Source organism: Ixodes scapularis, unplaced genomic scaffold (assembly GCF_016920785.2).
Source record: "Ixodes scapularis isolate PalLabHiFi unplaced genomic scaffold, ASM1692078v2 PGA_scaffold0__279_contigs__length_252992795, whole genome shotgun sequence".
NCBI lineage: Eukaryota > Metazoa > Arthropoda > Arachnida > Ixodida > Ixodidae > Ixodes > Ixodes scapularis.
Window position 1 is genome coordinate 67,618,023 of NW_024609835.1, and position 20,633 is coordinate 67,638,655.

General features: G+C 42.4%; 1 protein-coding gene across 1 annotated transcript in view; it reads right to left on the minus strand.

The window, feature by feature from the left end:
- Positions 1 to 3,605: 3,605 nt before the first annotated feature.
- The window catches only part of LOC8028009 (cytochrome P450 2A4), a 34,710-nt gene continuing 17,682 nt past the window's right edge, over positions 3,606 to 20,633 (minus strand). Inside the window, exons 5-9 of the mRNA XM_040215679.2 lie at positions 19,180 to 19,484; positions 15,754 to 15,869; positions 13,207 to 13,465; positions 7,253 to 7,443; positions 3,606 to 4,168 (exon numbers count right to left, since the gene is read on the minus strand). Coding sequence (XP_040071613.1) covers positions 3,993 to 4,168; positions 7,253 to 7,443; positions 13,207 to 13,465; positions 15,754 to 15,869; positions 19,180 to 19,484 — 1,047 coding nt within the window. The 3' untranslated portion in view covers positions 3,606 to 3,992. The remainder of the gene's footprint in view (positions 4,169 to 7,252; positions 7,444 to 13,206; positions 13,466 to 15,753; positions 15,870 to 19,179; positions 19,485 to 20,633) is intronic.

Genomic DNA, 20,633 nt, shown 5'->3' on the forward strand with positions numbered 1-20,633 from the left:
ATCATTAAAGCTTTAGAATAAACCTGAGCCGAGGTCCCCGAAATTTATTCTTCCGGCTCTGAACCCACGTACAAAAGCCATAGAAGCAAAAACACTTTTTCGTTTCCCTAGAGAAACACGTCTTCCTTACAGTCATAAAAGAATAAATTAAACGGCAGTGTTGGGGAACAGTATACTATTGTGTGTTTATAAAATTCAAACCGGCTAACTTCTGCGACTTTTGTGAACCTCGTCTTTTCCCCCTTTTTAATTCAGCAGAGAGGTCAGCCGGGACAAATACCCCAGGGCGACTTCCTTGTCTCCAGCTGCTTCGATTTTCTTCCGATCTTACGCACACTGCAGGGCATTAGTATTTTTTTTAAGGTAGGCATGTACGGTGCAGAAAATAAAGTACTCCAGGAGTGTTTGTCCTCAACGACAAAGTGTTTAAAAGAGAAGTTCAGATTGGCATATATTTATTTTTAGGATAGAGATTCAATCACGATTGACGCCCTCTTCTTTTTTTTCGAATATCACCGGGGAAAAGAAGCTTCTGTTCAAACTCAGCCTTCGGGATATTGTAAGGTTTTGAAAGGTGCGGGTTTTGAGCTGCGGGTTCACAGACACCATTGAAATATCGCCGCACTCACCATAATTAGAATTATGCAAATACTTGACAGGCTACACTTACGCATCTTTTTTTTTTCTTAAAAAAAAAAAAAAAAGAGTGCTTAAACAGGGACTAAGAAAGCCCAGTTTATATTACTTTTGTTCGGGTCCAGTGTGGTGCAAAGGACCGCGAAATTTGAGCAATACCAGCCTCTATGCTTCTCAATCAAAGGGTCTAGTTTTTTTTAATAAGAATTTGTTTTTTATGGTGCAGTTCAGTACCAACTTAAATCAAATTCTCATATAAGAATAATAAAAAAAAAAATCCATGGAAGGCACATAACTTCAAACATCTTTTATATCTCAGGGACCGCCTCATAACGTAAAGAAGAGTTTTAATGCGCTGTAGATAAGATTACTCCAGTTCAAAACTTTCAGCCTTTCCTTTTTGGTGAAGGAAGAGCAGCGGAGCTGTACTATGTGCTGCTATCTATTAGCGTCGGCGGCAACCAGACTGGTTGTCTGGTTGCCGCCGTCGCTCATAAATGGCGGTAGCTGTCGAGAGTTTTGAGTAGTTTTGTGTCAACATTTGTTTGGTACGGACACGAAACTAGGGAAACTAGCCCTTAACAGCTCCGCTGTAAAAAAAACTATAAATAAAATAACAGCAACAAAAACACGGAAGGTGAAAACCGGGGGATCAATTCTCTCATTTAGAAGTTGCGTTCTTTACGAACGCAAAAATTTAGCAAGGTCACCAAGCTCAACATTGTCCCGACTAGGTAAAAGCCTAAATATTCAAATTTCAACAGAAGCGGCTTTAGCTTGATTACGATGCGCAGCGTTGGTCATATACCAAAAGCTGTCTGCAGCCATGCTGCGAAGATGCTTGACGCGTGTCCGCAGACCCTTTTGTTATCATCAGCAGCGAACACCTTGCCTTTGTAGGATGTACGAACAGCGCGACTGCGGCTTTAGAGTTCTGCTGGGGCTCGTATGTAACCAATGGGCCAATGAACGCTTGGTATTGGGCTCGGGCCTAATATGGGAAATGTCACTGTCGTGGTGTGGTGACGATTCACGAAGAGAAGAAAAATGAGAGCATACTTTATAGTTAGTCTATGAGGTGTTACACTATATACGTTCACCACTAAGCTGACGTAATTTTGAAAGCTTCGTGCTAGAAGAATAAAATCCCTCGTTTGCCTTTTATCGCTCGACTCCGCTTTCTGCGTGAGATTATGAACCGAGAGCGTTAATAAGGTTGTGCAAGGCCCACGGGTGTCTGATCCGGCGAGGACGTTCACCGCCCTGGCATCTTAATGGTAAAGAGAATATAACTATATGATGTATAAAAAAAATATCGGGCGAAGGGAAGGGAGGGGAGGGTAATCGGCGCTCGCGTATACAACCGGCACGATCTTGTTTGATCGGGCTTAACCGCAAGTGGGTGAATCTTGGGCTTAAAGTGACCGTGAATCGTTTCTTGAATTCGAGTTGCACGAGTGCATATTGTGTAGCGCCACATATACACGCACGGCATTTAACCGAAAACGCTGCAGCTGACGCCACTGCTTCTGCAAAATTTCCAAGAGAAGAGCGAACTTTTGTGTATCTACTTCGGAAAGATTTTAGTAAACTTTCACCATGATGCATCGACTGCGCCAAATGTACCCAACCACGTCAGTCGAATCCAGCGCACGGATTGAATCCAAGCGTTCGAGCGATGAGTCATCACTCGGACTGCGCTCGGTAACAATCGATCCGTCGGCGGATACTTGTGCGCGCGCACGCACACACACGCGCATGCACGCACGAGCACGCACACACTGCAGATGCCCACACCCAGAGGCACACATATAGGTGAACAGACGCGCAGACAAACACGCAGCCACCTATACGCACGCACGCACGCACACCCAGACACATGCGGAAAGGCATAAACACGAACACATACAGTCATACACACGCCCGGACACACGCGCGAAACCGCACACACACGTAAACGTACTTGTAAGATACGAAATACACGGGACACTTAAGAAATAATCAGCAAGCGAAAGAAGTTATTGCTGGACATTACAACATAGTTTATAAATAACAAAAATAATAAATAAAAGCAGTGTCCATGGTCAGTTCTGTTAGTGAGCTAATCTAGTAACGTTGATACGAACTGAGCCAACTTGACGCCGAACGCCGGCGCAGTTTTGTAGTGTCAAATACATGTGTGCCCAAACAATGGCGCGCACTTTAAAAAAAAGTGTCGTTCGTGCTGTGTTTGTACTTAGACAGCCGGAAGGTCTAGTCGGCCCAAATAGGCGTCCGGAGTCACTGCCTGAATGAGAAATCCGAGCAGCGCACTGGAACCGCTATCCTGGTTTTTATTACGTGCATCACTCACTAGTGATGCACGACCGCACGCCGGTGTAGGATGCCTACCCAGATCGAAATGGGCAGGGGTGAGAAATTAAGGCCAGGATCACTGGGTTCCGCAGCGCGAGCTTTTGTTGCTCCATGTGCTCCGAACTGCGTTGCGTTAGCACGCTCGGCCATCGATTTACCCTGCCGTCTTCCTCACACGCATGCAAGAAAAAAGAAACATGCGAAAATACATTTCCGCGGAAGATTGCCAGAAAGCTAAGTGCTTGATTAGCGGAGAAGAATCGTGCTTGTCACGGGGCACTAGGCTATTACCAAACAAGCCTCGGCCCACTCTGGCCACTCGCTTCTGGTTCCAGGGGCTCATCGACCGGTTGTGCCTCAGTATTGTCTTTCGCACTTCTTAAAACAACTTACACCAGGATGTCGGGGCTCCGACTCTTCACGTGACGGGCGCGTTGCAGCGGAGACAACGTCCACGTCTTCGACGGAAATTTCTCTCCCGATTTTTTTCGGATATTTTGTGTCTCAGCGGCGATGAGAAAAAAAAACAAAAAACATTTGGATGCGTTCAGAATCACCGCTGCTCAATTTGCTAGGTGCCGTTCTGTGATGTATCTATCCTGTAATTGGATTTCTTAGATGTAAGACTTTTTTTTTTTTATTTCTGCCGTTTGTTGTAATTTAAGTGAATTCAGCATGAAAAATACGTGTTTGATTTACAGACAGATTGAAGTACTCCTCTCACACAAGTCGTTGACCCATTGTTCATTGGTTCCTCTCGTGGAAACTGTGAAACTGCGTGTTGCGTTTGTTGTCTCACTGTGCCTTTCTTCTTGTGAAAAAAACAAGATTTTTTTTCAGGATTTTTTTTAAAGAATTTGTTCGAGGTAAGGTCAAAACGTATCTTAAAAAAAAAAAAAAACACCGCAGCACGAGTTTGGTTTTCATTCCTTGTAGCGTCCTTGGTGCGGCACCCAGAAGACTTGCTTGGAAACACACGCTTGGTTGTAAACACGCAGTGCTTAGCGTGGAATAAAGCGAAGTTTCTGCGTCTCGGGAACGATGACTGCGGCACCTTTGGTCGAAAGGTCGATGACTTGTCCTTCCTCAGGAAGCACGTTGTACTTCTGCAGCAGCGTAGTGATGTTGAGGAAGACTTCGACTGTAGCCAACGTCTCGCCCGGGCACATTCTTTTGCCTGGAGTACGAGCAAAGTGGAAATGTGTCAATAATATAATTTTCCACAACTTAAAAAAGAAAGGTTAAGATGCAATGTATTTTTATTAACTGTAACCGGCAAAAAAAAAAAAAAAAGGAACGAGCTGGCGCAAACTAGTTGAGACCGGATATAAAAAGAAGGCTATGCGCGGAGATGTGTGGTCTTTAAAAGAACCCCCATGCACCCAAAAATATTAATTGTTTTGTCAGGCAATTTAATATGGTGTCAGGGGACTACCCAATCAATAGTTTGCTGCAGAGTCACGTATATTTTCAATAAAGCCAAAAAACTAAACTGCTCGAAACCGAAACCGAAAGACGAGCACAGAAGCTCATGGAAGGAAATCACGTGGCTACACCTGACGGAAGCCCCGTTCGACTGATCTGGACCTCCTGCACCGGTGCAAAAAAGTGCAGGGCGGTGTACTTCCACTCGCAACTCAGTACACATACCGGAAGTACATTGCCCTACAGTTTTTTTTTGCACCGGTGGAGGTAAATCGAACGCAGCTAGTATGTTTCTCCGCTTCTCCGGCGTTTGAAGCAGACGACGACGAAGTTGTGTGCACTGTCTGTCGTGTGATTGTTTCGCATTTATATCTCTTCCGCTTGATCTTCTGCGCTCGAAGAACGATTGACCAGTACCACGAACGACAGTTCCGAAGTAGCGGCCCACGTCCGTCGCGACGGTGGTCCGTCGTGCACCGCCATCGCGTCGTTCAGCCCGCGGAACGTCGCCATATCGAGAATGACCAGAACGTGTACTCCCTGTGATCTGTGCAACATGTTTTCACTCAACGTATCTGCAGTTTTTTGGAGGGTACAAAAATTGAATTCATATTCTTATCTATTTCTAATATTGAATGTGTGCCTTAGATGACCTACACCTTTAAATATATTTGGTACACATAGTCTGAACGCCACGTGACATTACGAAAGGGAGTGAGCGCGACTGAATTCTCGACCCGCTTTTTTCGGGCGGAAAGAAAACGAATTGCGAGTCGCAAAATATGTTCTGGGTAATTTGACTCTTATAGGTCATTTTCAAATGCAACCTTCGTCGAATATAAATACTCCGTCAGTGTCCCTTTAAGTGTTATTGGAGTGAGGTTGGAATTAATTGTCATTACTCCTTATTGTGGATGCCTAGCAGTCCGTTCTATGGATTAGCACGCCGGAGTCCATCAATCTGACATTTGGCCGTTTCGGCTAAGGAGTACGCTGATATTTCAGCCCATTGCAACTAGCAAACAGGCCTATAAAAGTTAGAATCAGTCACAATGATTTCTGTGACATTGTATTGTTCCTTTTAGCTTAGGAAGACCGTAGATTCTATCCACAATAATGTAGGTTTGCTAGGCACGACACAACGCACAATATTCAGTAATAAAAACTGCTGCCAAGTGCCAAAATATGCAACTCAACAGGAGTTAAGATGACCAAGGTTGAAGACGTAGGAAAGCATTAATTCCTGAAAACAAACATTCCTACATTTCCTAAGATAGGATAAAGAAAAACTGCATTGAATTGTCCAGATGGCATATACCTAACGCAGTCAAGTTAGGCTTGAAAACAAGGATCATGTTGCTTGCGCAGAAACGTCCACGAAAATTGCGTGGGAGCTTACGGAAACAAAGAAAGGATTCTTTAAATAGCCGTAATGGTTTATTTGCAGCATAGGTTCAATTATTAGCTTGATTAGATAAACCGGTAAACGGCGCGAGCGCTGCTTTTATAGGGGGCGTTGTACGTTTAGTTTTATTTTTATCCCTCCCCGGGTGAAATTGCAGTGGCAGCTGCGGCTCAGCAAAAGAATGACTGCAGTCTTAAAATATGCAAGGTCGCAGGCAAATCTACCGGTACAAAGTGTTATACCTCTGTGCAAGGTCGCGAGCTAATTCGCCGATTCTTCAAAGGAATTCGCTCTGAAGACCTTTAATGTACCCGTCTGAGAGTGGTATGGACGTGAGGCGAAAAACACATACAAACACACAAGAACGCAAGAAAATAGTCAGAAAGTCACGCTGCAGCCGCACGTGGGACCACCAGACGCACTACGTATAGGAGCTTGCCCAGCTCACTGTTCTTCGATTGATAGCTGGTCGTTGGCAAGAGCGCGAGTTGGGAACAACGTTGGTGAGCGCTATCATTCTGCACACAACGCGACATCAGTTATACTTATTTTTATCTAGAAAATAACACCTATCTAGGAATTCCCTCATTTCGTAATAATGGTCATCAACAGATCGGGATGGAAACATCAACTTTTGACGCCATTCTGTGACTCGTTTATTCTTCGGTACGTCTGAGAGGTTGATTTGAGCGTAGCTTTTGTGGAGGGTGTCACGTAGCGTCTGGTTCAGACTCAGCATGAACCTGCGTTGTAAACTTTGACGATGATTCCACCATTAAGGCATGAATGAGCGAAGGCACGCTGATATTGTATTTCGGAAAATTACACCGATGGCTTTGACGAGCCTCTTGGTGTTTATCGGTAGAAAACGAATACATAAAACCGACATGTGCTTATCTTAGGTATTATATAATCTACGCTTTGACTTCCTAATATTTTTCGAACCTCCCCAGCAGCTACGGCGAGGATCCGCTAACGGTCGTCGAAGCATTCGACAAAGAAGATACACCTAATTTGAGAACGACTGAACGTGACCTTCATGATGGTGGAATCGACGAAATTCAAGCCCCTTGTTAATCTCCTTTTGTCCATCTAAAGTAAGACTTAACCGTTTGGATTATGCGACAACGCGACACCTGCAAGCGCGCGCGAAGGTGCTAAACAGATGAGCCGCGATCTTGCGTTAATAGTACCGTAACTCTATCCACTGGAACACTGTGCAATTGCGTACACTAAATGTTCTGCCCATCACTCCGTTGAGTTGGAGGAACTTCTACAATCATTGCAATTTATTTAGAATACAGCTGAGGACATCTAAATCCACATGAAAAAGTGCGGAATAGTTCGTGCTTCGTATAAGAACTTCTTGGTTTGAATGTCTTCGAAGAATAAAGAACGGGAAGGAGAAGAGAAGCTCTGGCCAATACTCACCGACTGAAAAGGGCATCAGGGATTCTGGTTTTGGCCCCAACTCCGTGCCGTCTTTCGTTAAGAATCGGGAAGGGTCAAAGTTCTGCGGGTCCTTCCATAGCTTGGGGTCCATGTGAACTGTCCACAGGTTGGCCAATACCATGCTTCCCTTTGGAATGAAGTACTCTCCATAGAAGACGTCTTCCGATGCACTAGGAATAAAAAGAACATTGTACAGCTCCGAAAGTCCCCGTTTTTCAGGAACGATCATCTTTCATATTTTTTGTGAAGGGCAAAATAATTGAAGATGTATAGAACTGAGAGTTATGCTGTAATCAGTGTTGTACGCTTCAAAATACGTTACTCGGTACTTGCAAAATAGAGGAACGCGTTACGGCATAGGTTACCTCAGAATATAAGGAACACGTTACCGCTACCGATGAAAAAGTAAGGCACGTTACTTTTGCGTTACTTTTTATTTATAAATTGACGGTAACAGCGTTCTTTCTTGCGGCAGCGTTTTTCGACACTGGGAGAAATGGCGTTGGCATTGGGTTTTTTTTTAAAGTGGGACTTTTTGCGTTGGGAAAAGACAGGCAAAAGTTTAAAGGTACGTTAAATGAGAGTAATAATTAATGACTTGGCGCGTATACTTCGTTTCAGGTTGGGTCCAGACAATCTCCGCTACCAGCTAATGAGATAAATCAGGGAGCGTCAAAAGCGCAGGTCACTGGGCCTTGAACACGTACAAAACCATGAGCGCTCCAGAATTCCTGGGGATCCTGGGTTCCATCCCGATCCCTGCCCATTTCAATCTGGTTGAGCATCGTGCCGGCATGCGGTCGTGTATCAATACTGTGTGGTGCACGTTAAAGACGCCAGTCTAACAGTTGTACCGCACGGGCTAAATTGATCACCTTCAGCTGAGAGACATGTCGCTTACTAAAGCCAAGGCAGACTAACTTGCGACTGTATAGACATGTACACAAATGTTTGTTTTCACAGAAACATGACGAACACCATGATATTCTTTTGACGCTGTCGGATTGGTCCCATCAGCAAGTAGCGCGGGCTGCGTCTGTAATTAAAATAAAACGAAGTATCGAAAGGCGATAAAAATTTAAGTGTACTTTTTTTAGGTCCTGGGAAGAGGTGTAACAAGTAACGGGACTACGTTACTTGAAATAAGTATAGTACGTAAACCGTTTCTCTTTTGAAAAAGTAACGGGTACGTTACTAATTTACCATAAAAACGAACGCGTTATCGGTAACGCCGTTACTTGTAAAGCGTTGCCGCCAACACGGCCTGTATTGACTGCCTTGAAAATACCTGCCTGGAAGCTAAAAATGCTAACGAAGAGGGCTGCGGAACTTCATTCACGTTTGCAACTTTTAATATTTTATGTTGAAATTGATAATTACTATTGTAAGGTTTCATCATATTGGCATATATACGATCTAATATCAAGCAAACACTGTGCACATTCTTGGATTCCGTCAACCCCACCATGACGAACCATGTGCCACAAAACCTAATATTACGAAACTTCGGAGGCATTATTACCATATTCTCTAGATTTGTTTCCTGGAATTGGAAAATTTTTCAGCCTGCTGTTCTGGATAAGGACTGAACTGACATTGTAAAGTCAATTAACTCCTGATTTTCTATTTAGTTCAAAGTCCTTTAATCCACACCTGATGTTTTGTGCACGCGCTGATATTAAATTGCCTGCATTTATTATTTTAGACTTTCTTTCACAATCGCACATAAGAATTTGCTGCCGCTTCGGGAAGCGTAGTGTCTTCCAGTTCTAGAAGAAAATGTTTCTTCTCAGGTGGACGCAAAGCCACAATAAAGCAACACCAAAAAGAACTGGCAATACGGAAGGGGTAAACACAGCTAGGTTGAGGTATACACCAAGCGTTTCCAATATACTCCACATTTTTAAATACAATCATACATTTTATTATGAATTGTCTCCCGAGAGAGGTGATTAGTAATATAACATGCGTGGAATTCTTGATATTACTTGACATAGAAAAATGTCGATAATGAAGAATGAAAGTGAGAAAAATATACAAGTACTATAAGATCAGTAGAACATGTTAACTTTCTGAATATTGTTTTGTTACAAAACGGTTCTCCGCACAACGTACAATAAATTAGCACGAACATACAATTAAAGTTTTCTAAATCTTCTAAATAACAAAAAAAAAACAGTTTTTTTACACGCTGATCTTCAGCTTTAGACAAGTTCTTCGCTGAATGCGTGTGTATGGGAGTATCTGTGGAGGTGCAACCATTGAGTCGTGCAGCCTGACAACGACGTGTCGATTAGATGTCTGCTCTTGTCACATTTTTTTTTCAGCCAAAGGCTGCGCCCAAAGAGAACAGCTGCGGAAAAGCAATCGGTCAAGGTAGCAAAAACAACTTGAGCCCAACTCTCTACATCGTTCATCAACATCAAAAAGCGGATGTTTTCAGATGTCGTGCCGAGCTTATTACTTCATCGTGTCACGTCTGACGGCTGAAAAGACGCGATTCTATAGCTTGCCAAACTAAAACTTGCTTTCGTTTCTTTATACTAGATTGTATTAAAAATAGAGCTCTGTGCCGAGCAAAGACCTACTTATATTAGTCGTAGTCTCGAACTGCGTTCAATATGTTGGGACTTCACAAACAAGTTGGTAATTTCTTCTATGTCCTGTTATGGTTCTCAGTGCCCGATAAACCAAACTGCAGTCCAAAACGGCCGTTTCCTAAATATTCGCAAAAGCATGATAAGAGAAAACTTGTATTAGAGCACTTTGAAGCTGTGTTTCTCGTCGAATTTATACTTAGATATACTTTCTGGTCGCATAACTGCTCTGTTCGCCGTCTGATTTTATCTAAGACTAAACTTTTTCTCTTTTGTGTTACGAGTGACTGTGGAAGTCAGGAAACCTCAGCGCTTCCGATTGTTTTGAATACAAACAATTAACGGACAGTACTCGGACAATACTTGAACGAATCTTCAAAAGGGGCTTCTTGGAGGTAGGTACACTAAGTACAGAAAGCTTCGGCCATGCCTACCGTGCTTTCCTACTGGTGTATCGTTCTACAAATGCAAGTAGGAGTGAGGGCGAAATAAAACTATTCTAAGCGGCAGTAAACGGCGTCAAATTTAGTATATATATTATTACATTTACTCACTTACTGGAGGCATTTAGATGCTAAAACAGTATCTAGACCTTCTTTAATTCTTTAACGACCCGTTCTTTAAGCTGATTGAATAATTTTTTCTGACAAAATGACCAAATGTGATAGAAGCGCGCCAATGACACAGTAAAAAAGGAAACAGGCGAAACAGGCAAACATTGTCTGTGCTAATTTATGATTAAAGTTGAATAGGAGGTCAATTCAGATCGGCAACTGAACAGTACTGGGGGACCTGAACATATTTAAAGAAATTTAGTGTTTCTAGAGATATGATGAACTCATAACCAAAAGTGGGTGAAGAATAAGATATCTGCTGTTCATAAAAAGAACACATGAAAGTGGTGTTCCGGATGTTATTCATATGCTAAGCGTGAGATTAAGGCACGTACAACTATTAGTGGTGCACCACACTTTGTACATGTGCTAGAACCTGCCTATTCGTAACGCAGTGGGTTTCAGGAAGAGCAAAACAAGTTCATCCATGCTTTCTTTATATTGTCGTGGATGGAAACGCCATCGTAGATTGTAAAACTGAAAACAAAGGTTTGATCGGCGAACAGAAAAAAGGAAGAACGAGCGTTGAGAAAGCTTCAGCGAGCGTCGCGGTGGTGGCGTGACATGTGGCTAGCGTTGGGCTTTTTTTCTACTACACTCGGTAACTCTTACATTCATCTAGACTCTAGAGTGTTCGGGTGTCTAATAGTCGGAAGACTGACTCGGCAAGGTCATGTTGGCCTTCTTATCTTTTTACACTCGGTATCTGGAACATTCGAATCGAACGTCAAATCATTTGGGGTAAGAGTAAACGCGAATCTTCTAGAAGTACGGAAAAGCGTGTGGCTCGCCCATGCACGCGGCCATATCTGAAGTAAACTGTCATTTCATCCAAACAAAAGTAATAAAAATTGGTAAAGAAAAATCTTATTTATTGGGACACGTCGTCTATATTTGATGTTATGTAGAAATAGGTTACTAACTTTGCCCTAAAAGCTTATGATGCTTCTACTTCCATTTTAATTTTGTCACGAATCGAATTAAGAGACGTCAGGGGTCGCCAACAACGTGACAATGTTTTTAAACTCTACCAGATTGGGGGACATTGCAAGCTCGCATACACTAAAAAAACAACAAGAAGAAGAACAACAACATGCGAATGAATTTTTGAGAACTTGAAACGAAAGCGTTTTATGTGAATATGAGAAAATGCTGATCAGTGGATATTCATACTCTTCGCCTGTGAGATATTCAGGGAAACTCCGCGAACGGCTTACCCAGCCCCAACAAAACGAGTCTCCGGCCGTCAAGATAGCAGTGGGAGAGGGGGAAATGGAAAGCGTGGCGAGGGATATTTTCCTATCGCGAGGAAGACCTTTTTGTAGGTCGGGTTTTAAGTAGTTCGAAATGAGGTAGAACAGGTGCTTTGAATATACTCCCTTTGCCTGCGTATAGTTGAACAGAAATGCCCAAGAAATAGTATTGTTTCATTGTCTTCGAGTGTCATCATCGTTCAAAACGTGGACATTCGGATTCCAATGCTTTTTAACGAAGCGAACGTAATCAATGCATACTTTTCTGTGTTATGAGATAGGGTACATTTTGCATTTCTAGCGTAGTAGGAGTCTGAATATATGTTTTTCTGTATCCCTGTGCGGAATTTATCTACAACAAATCAAAACATGTACTTTGATTGCTCTCCTCAAATAATGCCCCTTGGGCGAGACAGGTGAACTTAAATGAGTAAATACATACCAAGCATAGAATTCAACCCATTTCTTTGTCATTACCACATTTACGTGTTACCGCGTCACTCTATAGTCTATTGTAACATATAGGACATTCGAAAAGTTCCGCGTTCTTTGCCCTATATCCTGCAAATGAAGCGTTGTGGCGATAGCCGAGACGCTGCACACTGCTGCCCAAAGTTACACTGCTGTTTTTAGATCCTTTGCTGACTTACCTACCAATATATTCAGTGGACGGCATTCATGTGACAGTACGTTATTGTGACAATATACCCTTTTTTCAAAAGTGCTCGCCGTCCAGTAGCTGCTTCGTCTAATTTCGAGTCCACTATTATTTGGGTCCGTACTGGGAACGTAAATTGGGCACAAGGGTTGCATTCGGCGAGGGCTTGCACGCCCCGTGCCCCAGTATTGTCGACGACCAATGTTGCATGATCCGACTTTTGAAATAGGGCCTTATTGTTCCCTAATATCGTCGCATAGATTGTTTTGTCCATGGAGTAAGAGAGTTTGCTGCAGGTTAACACAATGTTTTCTATTTCTTTTATCTTGTAATTGTCTTATGATCTTCCTGGAATTATCGGAACAATATACTAAAACTTTCTAATAGGAAGTTTTAGTAAATGGTTTCGATATCTCCGATGCCGATACCAGATATACTTCTTCAGCGCCTTTGCGCATGCATCGTATTGTTATCGGGTTCTCTATTGAAATTATCGGAACGATTTAATAACACTCCCTAATAACGGCTATTGCCGAAAAAAAAAAATCGAAGCCTCTAGTTGTGCGGTGCGTTTTTCACTTGAGGATTTGTGGGCAGATTCGCGCAAGCGGAACGTGGATCTTGGGGCCGGGTGGCAAAAACGACCCGTCCCTGACGGAAAATCTGGATCGGTCCGGGACCCATATCCAGATTTTCTGCCAGCGACGAGTCGATGTCGCCACCAGAATCCGAAATCCACTTTCTGTTCGTGCGAATCCGCCCGCGAATCCGCAAAAGTAAACACTCCATTTGGATGCTTGATGCTTCTTACGCTCTGGGGATTCCTAGCGGAGCTATTGTCCTCCAGCGGTACATCTCCCAGATGGCGGCCATGGTGAAAGGCATCTTGTTGCGGTCTTCCCACTTGGGCTGGCGTTCCCTGCCCACCACGTCGTCGATCTCGCGTTGAATCTTGGCCTGCACCGTGTCCGGGTACTTTGCGTAGGTCAGCAGGTGCCACATGATGGTCACCATCACCGTGTTGGAGCCGGCGCCGAAGAAGTTGAGGACGTTCCCGAAGAGGAAGCGGGCTGCGATTGGCAATATAACAACGAGTTACTTTCGCGGTTATTATCGAAACACATAAAACTTCCATCTATACCCGTCGTTGACTATTTTGTGCTACATTGTCAAAACGCTCCCACGGCGCTGCAGCTTCGCACAGCTGCTGCCAGTGCAAAAGGCTTCGTATTGCGTCTCATTCGCAAGCGCATTCGCTTTGGGAGCGTCGGGGCACAATCAAATCTACGCTATAGCCTCGACAACGTGGCACAATATAGTTGACGCCGAGTATAGACGGCTCCAAATTTTTAGAGAAATAGCCTTGTAAGGATAGGCGCGTTTTGAAACGTGTTGGCCATGTGGTGATATACACCAATAAAAAGTAACTGTACAAATAGCATGTTTAGGCAACGGGAAGAGTCAGCCCGAATAGGCGTCTGATGGTGTCTCCATTGTACAAGATAATACATTTAGCCAGTGAAGTTCCACTGCTAGCCAGGGGTCTTTAACTCTCATCACTTAATCGTGATTACACTAACAAGTACGATGCTCATCCAGATCGAAACGGGCAGGGGTGGGGATTGAACCCAGGACCCCTGGTTTCTACAGCGAGCACACATATTCCGCGTGCTCGGAGCCGCGGCGCGTGAACACGCTCGACCGAAGATCCGCCTCAAATAAATGACACTTTTTATCAAAAGGACGCACAAGTTAAGAAAACCAAGTGAATGTACTGTAGTAATTACCGATGAAGATTGACCGGCCGTCAGCCTAGATGAGGCTGTGATGTCGATCGCAGTATTTTTTCTCGATAAGCCATATTAGCAACCAATCGCGAAACAAGTTAAAGCCGTCATAATTAGCATGTCCCTCCAGGTGTAGTTACCTTAGTTTATTTTTAGGCAACATAAATTTTTTTAAATTTTTTTGAACCGTCAGTCAGCAGATTAACGCCTTTTGAATCATCCCCCATCGAAAACCTCTTATAGTCATTAGGAACAGTGAAGACTTCATTATTAGCGTGCTCGACATCGAACAAACTGTCATACTGGTGTTTTGTTAAGTATAGACCCTTTCCGAAATTCAATGCCATCAGGTGGTTTGTAAAGCACTTTAGATTTTGCCATATCAATGGCGGAAATAAACTTGTATCGGCACTGCGACTTTCGCAAGTCAGCAGCACGGGAGGAATTGTTCAGTGTGAGTTCTCCCTCGATCACTTTCAGTTAGATGGTGACCAAAAACCTGCATTCAGGACAAAACTCCAACCCACTCAGATGCCTCCAAAAAAATTCCATACACCAAAGTGCTTTAAAGCCGATCGTGTGTCCCCCACAGATTGACTGAGTCTGAGTTATTAGGAATGAACCCTTCCGTATATAGCTCTTGTGTTCCATTCCTACGTCGTGTCGTACTAATCCCCTGAATGTACAGGCCTCGCAAGATCCGCTTAGGAGATTCTTCAGCGTCTTCCTTTATCAGTCACTAGAAGGCCGCCATTGGTATGGCACAGATGGCGTTCCACAGATGATGATAGTGATCAAAGTGGCCAGACTGAATTTCGGAAAGGGTCTATTGAGAATACCAATGTAATTGAGGGTCGTATATAAAATAATTCATATGTCTGCTGTGCACAAATTTACAAACTTCTAAAGTGTAACCTGCAACAATTTTACGATCACTCATGGTATCAAATTGTCTAGAATTGCAAAAAAGAAGAAAAAAAAACAAGAAAAGAAAAAAAAAAAACGAAATGAATGCGGAAGACTTTTTAAACCAAGTAATGCGCCTACATTTTTTTGAATCGTGAGAACAGTACAAGTTGTATCAAGACCCAATCGAAGCGATGGTTTTGCCATGAAATGTCTCATTCACATTTCTAGGGTTCCATCTTTTACACAGGCGATGCATATAAACCCCTACCGGGTCCGTGGACAGTAGCCGCCGCTAACACCAACTACTGACGCAAAGGTGCTCGGGTGACCCTCGCGAAATCTGTTTTGAGAGGTCAGCTGTCGAAAACCTACATGGCCGGGGAATTACACAGGCGTCTTCGTGAACACTCAACCGTTCTCCCGTGGAAAAGTTCTCCGACATTTTAAGAGCCATTGTCGAAACGTAGTTTGGAGATACACATCCACGGTAAGCTGTTAAAAAAGATTATGGAACCTTCAAAACAATCTTAATTTGTTCTAAACTTAATGCATGCACCCTAATGAATAAGGTGTCTTGTCGCTCTTCCAGATGCCTTATTGCTTAACTAATATACGAGGTTTGTTTTGTTTTAAGGTCACGAAACTCGAGGAGAGTGACTCACTTTGAAAGCTGGAATCTGGGTCATTTTCGTGCTCTTTGATTTTCTTGATGTATCCGTCTATGAAGTCGCGATTGCTGTGCTCGTCGAGGGTCTCTTCATGCTCCTTCACCTCTTTGCTAGTATGCGCAATAAAAACAAAAAATGAGAATACATTGAGTTCCTACGGCAATATAAAATTTACCGGTTTGTGCAGCATTTCCCAAAAGTTAAAAGGCGCGCCTTCAAAATTTTTTTTTGTATGCCTTCTGTCTTTCTCGGCAGTAGCCTGCCTTTTTATTTTACTTAACCGTCTTTCACACAAAACACACTATTTTACTATCAACTTAAACCATCTTGACGTCGGGCACTATATTTGCCGGTTTGATACCCTTTCCTTGCATTTAATGCTGAGTTTCGCTTTGAGCTAACTTATTATTTCAAACCGAGAGTAGACTTTATTTACAGCCGATCCCAGAGTATATCCAAAAGTATAAATACCTATTTATTGAAGAAAAACAATACGGCCTTGTACGACAACTGAACCGAGAGGTTTCCAAGACGATCAATGTAACAAATTGCACAAGAACTGCAGTACTCCGAAACACGACCGCGTTGCTAATAGGGCGGAAGAATGGCCCGCGTTTTTTTTGGGACGTTTTTTGCAATTTTATTACATTTATCTACATTCTTTTCGCAACTCAGAGCCAGGCATAGCCTCGACATACACACCGATTAGTGTCAGAAACAGACTTCGATCTCATCCACAATGACATCGGCTACAACGATCCTTTGGCGCTGCTAGGTGAGTCGCTAACTTGAAATCGTGCTTTTGGTTTTTATTTACTGCATTGATTTTGACGTAGAAGCAAAACAGTTGTGCCCAAACTACCGGGAAACATAAGACAATTCAAGCGTCTCTGTATCCTGGAAAAAGACGGATAAGAAAGCGACCCCGGAGCCTTCGAACTGGTTTTTGGTGGAATGTTCCGGAATTGTTTTGAATAAGTGAAACGGAATATATCAGACCCCTTTGTTACGTCGTTCATGTAATCGAAAATTGTTATATTGGGCCGAAAAATAGGATGCTTTTCTGACTGCACCTCATAAGTTCCTGTATGCTGCCATCGATGCGTATTAAGCTATATAAATCACGTCCCTATGGCACGCAGAATAAGTATTTTGTGTAAAATACTGCACGTTGCCGGAGTTCTAACGAAGCCGTGACAAGCAAAGTTTGAATGGGAGGCGCGAATTCGATACCTCTATATTAGAAACCAGGTTTTGTTGGGATATTGGTGAACAGCTGAAACTGCGCGTACTTAGCCAGAGTGTCCGATTGCATGACAACTACTTAGGGTTTTGTATTTGAAAACCCAATAACACAAACAGTGTGAACTTTTCAGTGTCGATATAAAAGACACTTTGTGTATTAGAAAAAAGAAAATATCTTTGAAGCACAGTGCCATATTTATCAAAACCTCGTACAATTCCTTTTTGATTTGGGAGCTTTTGACGAGTTGTCTAAATTACTCTATTCACTTTATGAATTTCTGACGAATTGTTAACCAACAGCCTATATTCATTTTACGTATTGGAACAAAGTAGTACACCATGTTAATTCTCATTGTTGTTGAAAAATTGGTGGGTTTCATCGCTGCTTCTCGTCATAGTGACAGTGCGTGCCGAGCCTGGACGAAGGGGATTAGAAGAGAAACTACATCTACTAAAAATATATTATTCGTCACGTTTTTGATTGTAAGACAGATGCCAAACGCAAAATCAGTTGCCGAAGTTAAGAAAAAAAAATAAAACGCTTTTTTTGTGTGTGGGAGTTAAACATTTTTGTTGTTCGGTGTTTCCTTAAAGTTTGCTCCTCAAAGTTTCGAGAAAACGTAATGTATATATTGTGGTAACACGTGTTCCCCGTCTCCCTGTCTAGACCTAGCACATACAGACCGCGGGGACGGCGGTGGCAGCGGCTTCCTGGATACAAGGCGAGGCCGCATTCCTCGAAGAGGGAGGTGTCTCCCTCGCCGTTTGGGTGAATCTGCTACCGGCACACCTTTCGGAGTGAACATGGACGCGACCCACGTGCGGGCTAAGCCGCACCACCTACCCAGGGCGTGTCCATTTAGCACAGGCTATATAAGCTGGCCCCGAAACCTTCGAGGGGGTGTGACGGGAGCCGGAGGCTCTGGTCCTCGGAACCTTTACTTTCTTTTTTCAGCTACTCCCTTCTTACAAATGTAGTAGTACAGCAACGTGGGCCCCTCCAGGTGAATCTGTCTGATACGGCAGCGTCAGCATCTTAGTCTTTTTTTCTTCTTTGTTGCCTAACGGGCAAAGCGTGCTAGCGTAATCGGCAATAAAACACGTAATTCTACGGACTGCGACATCCTGTTTTTCTACGTGGTACTCCTCAAAGGGAAACCCCCAATATAGACAACCATTAAATTGTTATATCCTACTTCGTAGAAAAATAGTCCATAAAATGGACAATTGTAATATAATTTTGTCGCTATGCCTGCAAATTTTCGCAGATGGTTTCTGCATTGGCAATTAAAATATCATTTGGCATGTCTTTGGCGTTCTAAGTGTGATTAAAGATTTCTTTAGGAACCCAATTAAAATATTTTTAGGTTATTGGTCACGTTAAGAGAAATTTCAGTAACAATACTTTAATATACAAATATTTCTAAAAGAGTCTCCTTTCTCAGTAAAGTTCACCAGCACCGATTTTTGCGGAACTGAGCAAGTTTACTTCATAATAAAACTTGATTCTATTTCATGTTTTTTTTTTGCGTGAATATAATTTAATGTAGACTATACCAGGCATGAAGCGATGAAATATATAAAGCGCTAAAATTTAATTGTTATCTTTTATTAGCTTTTGGTGATAAAAATAGATTTTCTTTCTTTTTGTTTAGCCTATTTAATCTGAGCCATATCATAAATATTTCGAGGAAGATATTGGTATATTGGATGAACGAACATGTTTCACGAGTTTTCTAGATTGCTAACCCTAAATTCTATGGATGTTCCAGTCACCTATAAAAAATAAAATAAAAAAAAAACTTAGGTGGAACATTACATTTTTTTGTGCTCAACCTGTTTAAAGTTTTATGCTAGAAATATCTGTATTCGAAATTAGTAAATAAATACCTCATTAAAATCAGTGAAATTTGATTGCTTTCATCACAAAATATTACGCTCGACAGAATGATAGTCCTCTTCAATACAAGGATCAGGTATACTGCCCACAACTAACGCTTCAAGTTACCAACTGAAAACATCTGGTCATGAGGACCTTGTTACAAATTCGAGATAAAATCGAAACTGAAGGGCTCTGTTTTAGCCTCCTCAGTGCATTTGCATCGTTCCAGAGACTGGTTAACTTAACACCCGTTACCGCATACAAATTCGGTAAAAGAGCAAATGCTACATTACCTTACAAAATCGCTGAGCTGACGGAAGACGTTCTTGAAGGAACTAATTGTGAGGAATGGGATCCGTAGTGCGAGTGTGTTGAGCCAACTAGGCAAAAAATTTACAATCATGCTGGAGCCTAGTAAACGGAGAGCACTGGCCAACTGCTCGTCCAGAAATTTGCGCTTGGGGTCGTCGAAGAGGTATCGGCTTCCGAATACCAGAGCGGAAATGTTGTTAGACATGCTGGGAACGAGGTACTCTTGTATTGAAATTGGAGAACCTTTGCTCTCTGCGATCTTTTCAGTCAGGTACAAAGACTCCTCCTGTGGAAGAAAAAGTGTAAAGTAACTAGATTTTTTTTTTTGCGAAATCCTACCGTGGAATATAATCCAAAGTTGACTTTTGAGTTCAACATTTTGTTACCAAGAGGTACTCAGGAGCCACAAGACTAAGTATGCATGTTGTTTGTGTGTTTTTTTTTTTTTTTTTTTGCGCGCGTTTAGGTGCATATTTATCTCCCGCGGAAACGGCCGAAGATTTGCTGTGATGATAGTTCAAGATAGGAAGCACTAAATTCAAGACAGGCTGCTCTTTTTATTTCAGCAAAACGCATTGGTTGTGTCGTTTTTCAAAAGCAGCAGTTTCAAGTCGCTTCGGTCAGGGTAATTGACAGATGTTAAACTTTGTTTTTAATAAACAGTTCTTTACATGGTTTGCGTTGAATTTTATCTTTCGGTGGAGAGGGCGTAATTCTTAATTTATAATCGGCAGTTCCAATTTCCCATCCTAAGGAATAAGAAAAAAGAATTGCTATGAAATTGCTAACATTGATTTTTTTCTTCAGTAGTGCTTGCAATCGGCACTCCAATGATTTTTCTAGCTAACGCTACTAAATATGTACTTTCTGAATCCCCGACCTTTTCCTTTCCGGTATGCCATTTAGTATAGCGAAATTTAAAATTGTTATTGCAAAATATGCCACTAAAAATTCCATCAAGACCAGCAAACAAATATACCCGCGCTTTTCAGTGTAGTGACGTCAGTGGCAGGCAGGCTTGCACGTCAAACAGGTCTAGAAAAGAGATCATGCTGAGCATTTGTTACGTGCTTCTGAGCGGGTGCTGGAGCGAGCTTCCAAAACATTCATTTGACACCTGCAGCTGGCGTCATTTTCATTGTTGTTAGTACAGACTTTTACTTTAATAAAGACAGTGAGGATCAAATTGTAAATTCAAAACCTTTGCAAAACAAATATTGTGGCCTAATATTTGGTTTACTATTTCAGTGATGTTTGTTGGTGTGTTCTGCAAATTTTCTAGCAAATCAAGGAATGCGCACCTTTTTCCCCCACCACACGCACACCTCCAAGCTACTGGTCTATGCTGCCCGTTGCCACAATCCACATAAATTGAAGATGACTATAACAGGGATTGACTTTAGAAAGTACAGTTTGCAAGCAACTTTCGAATACA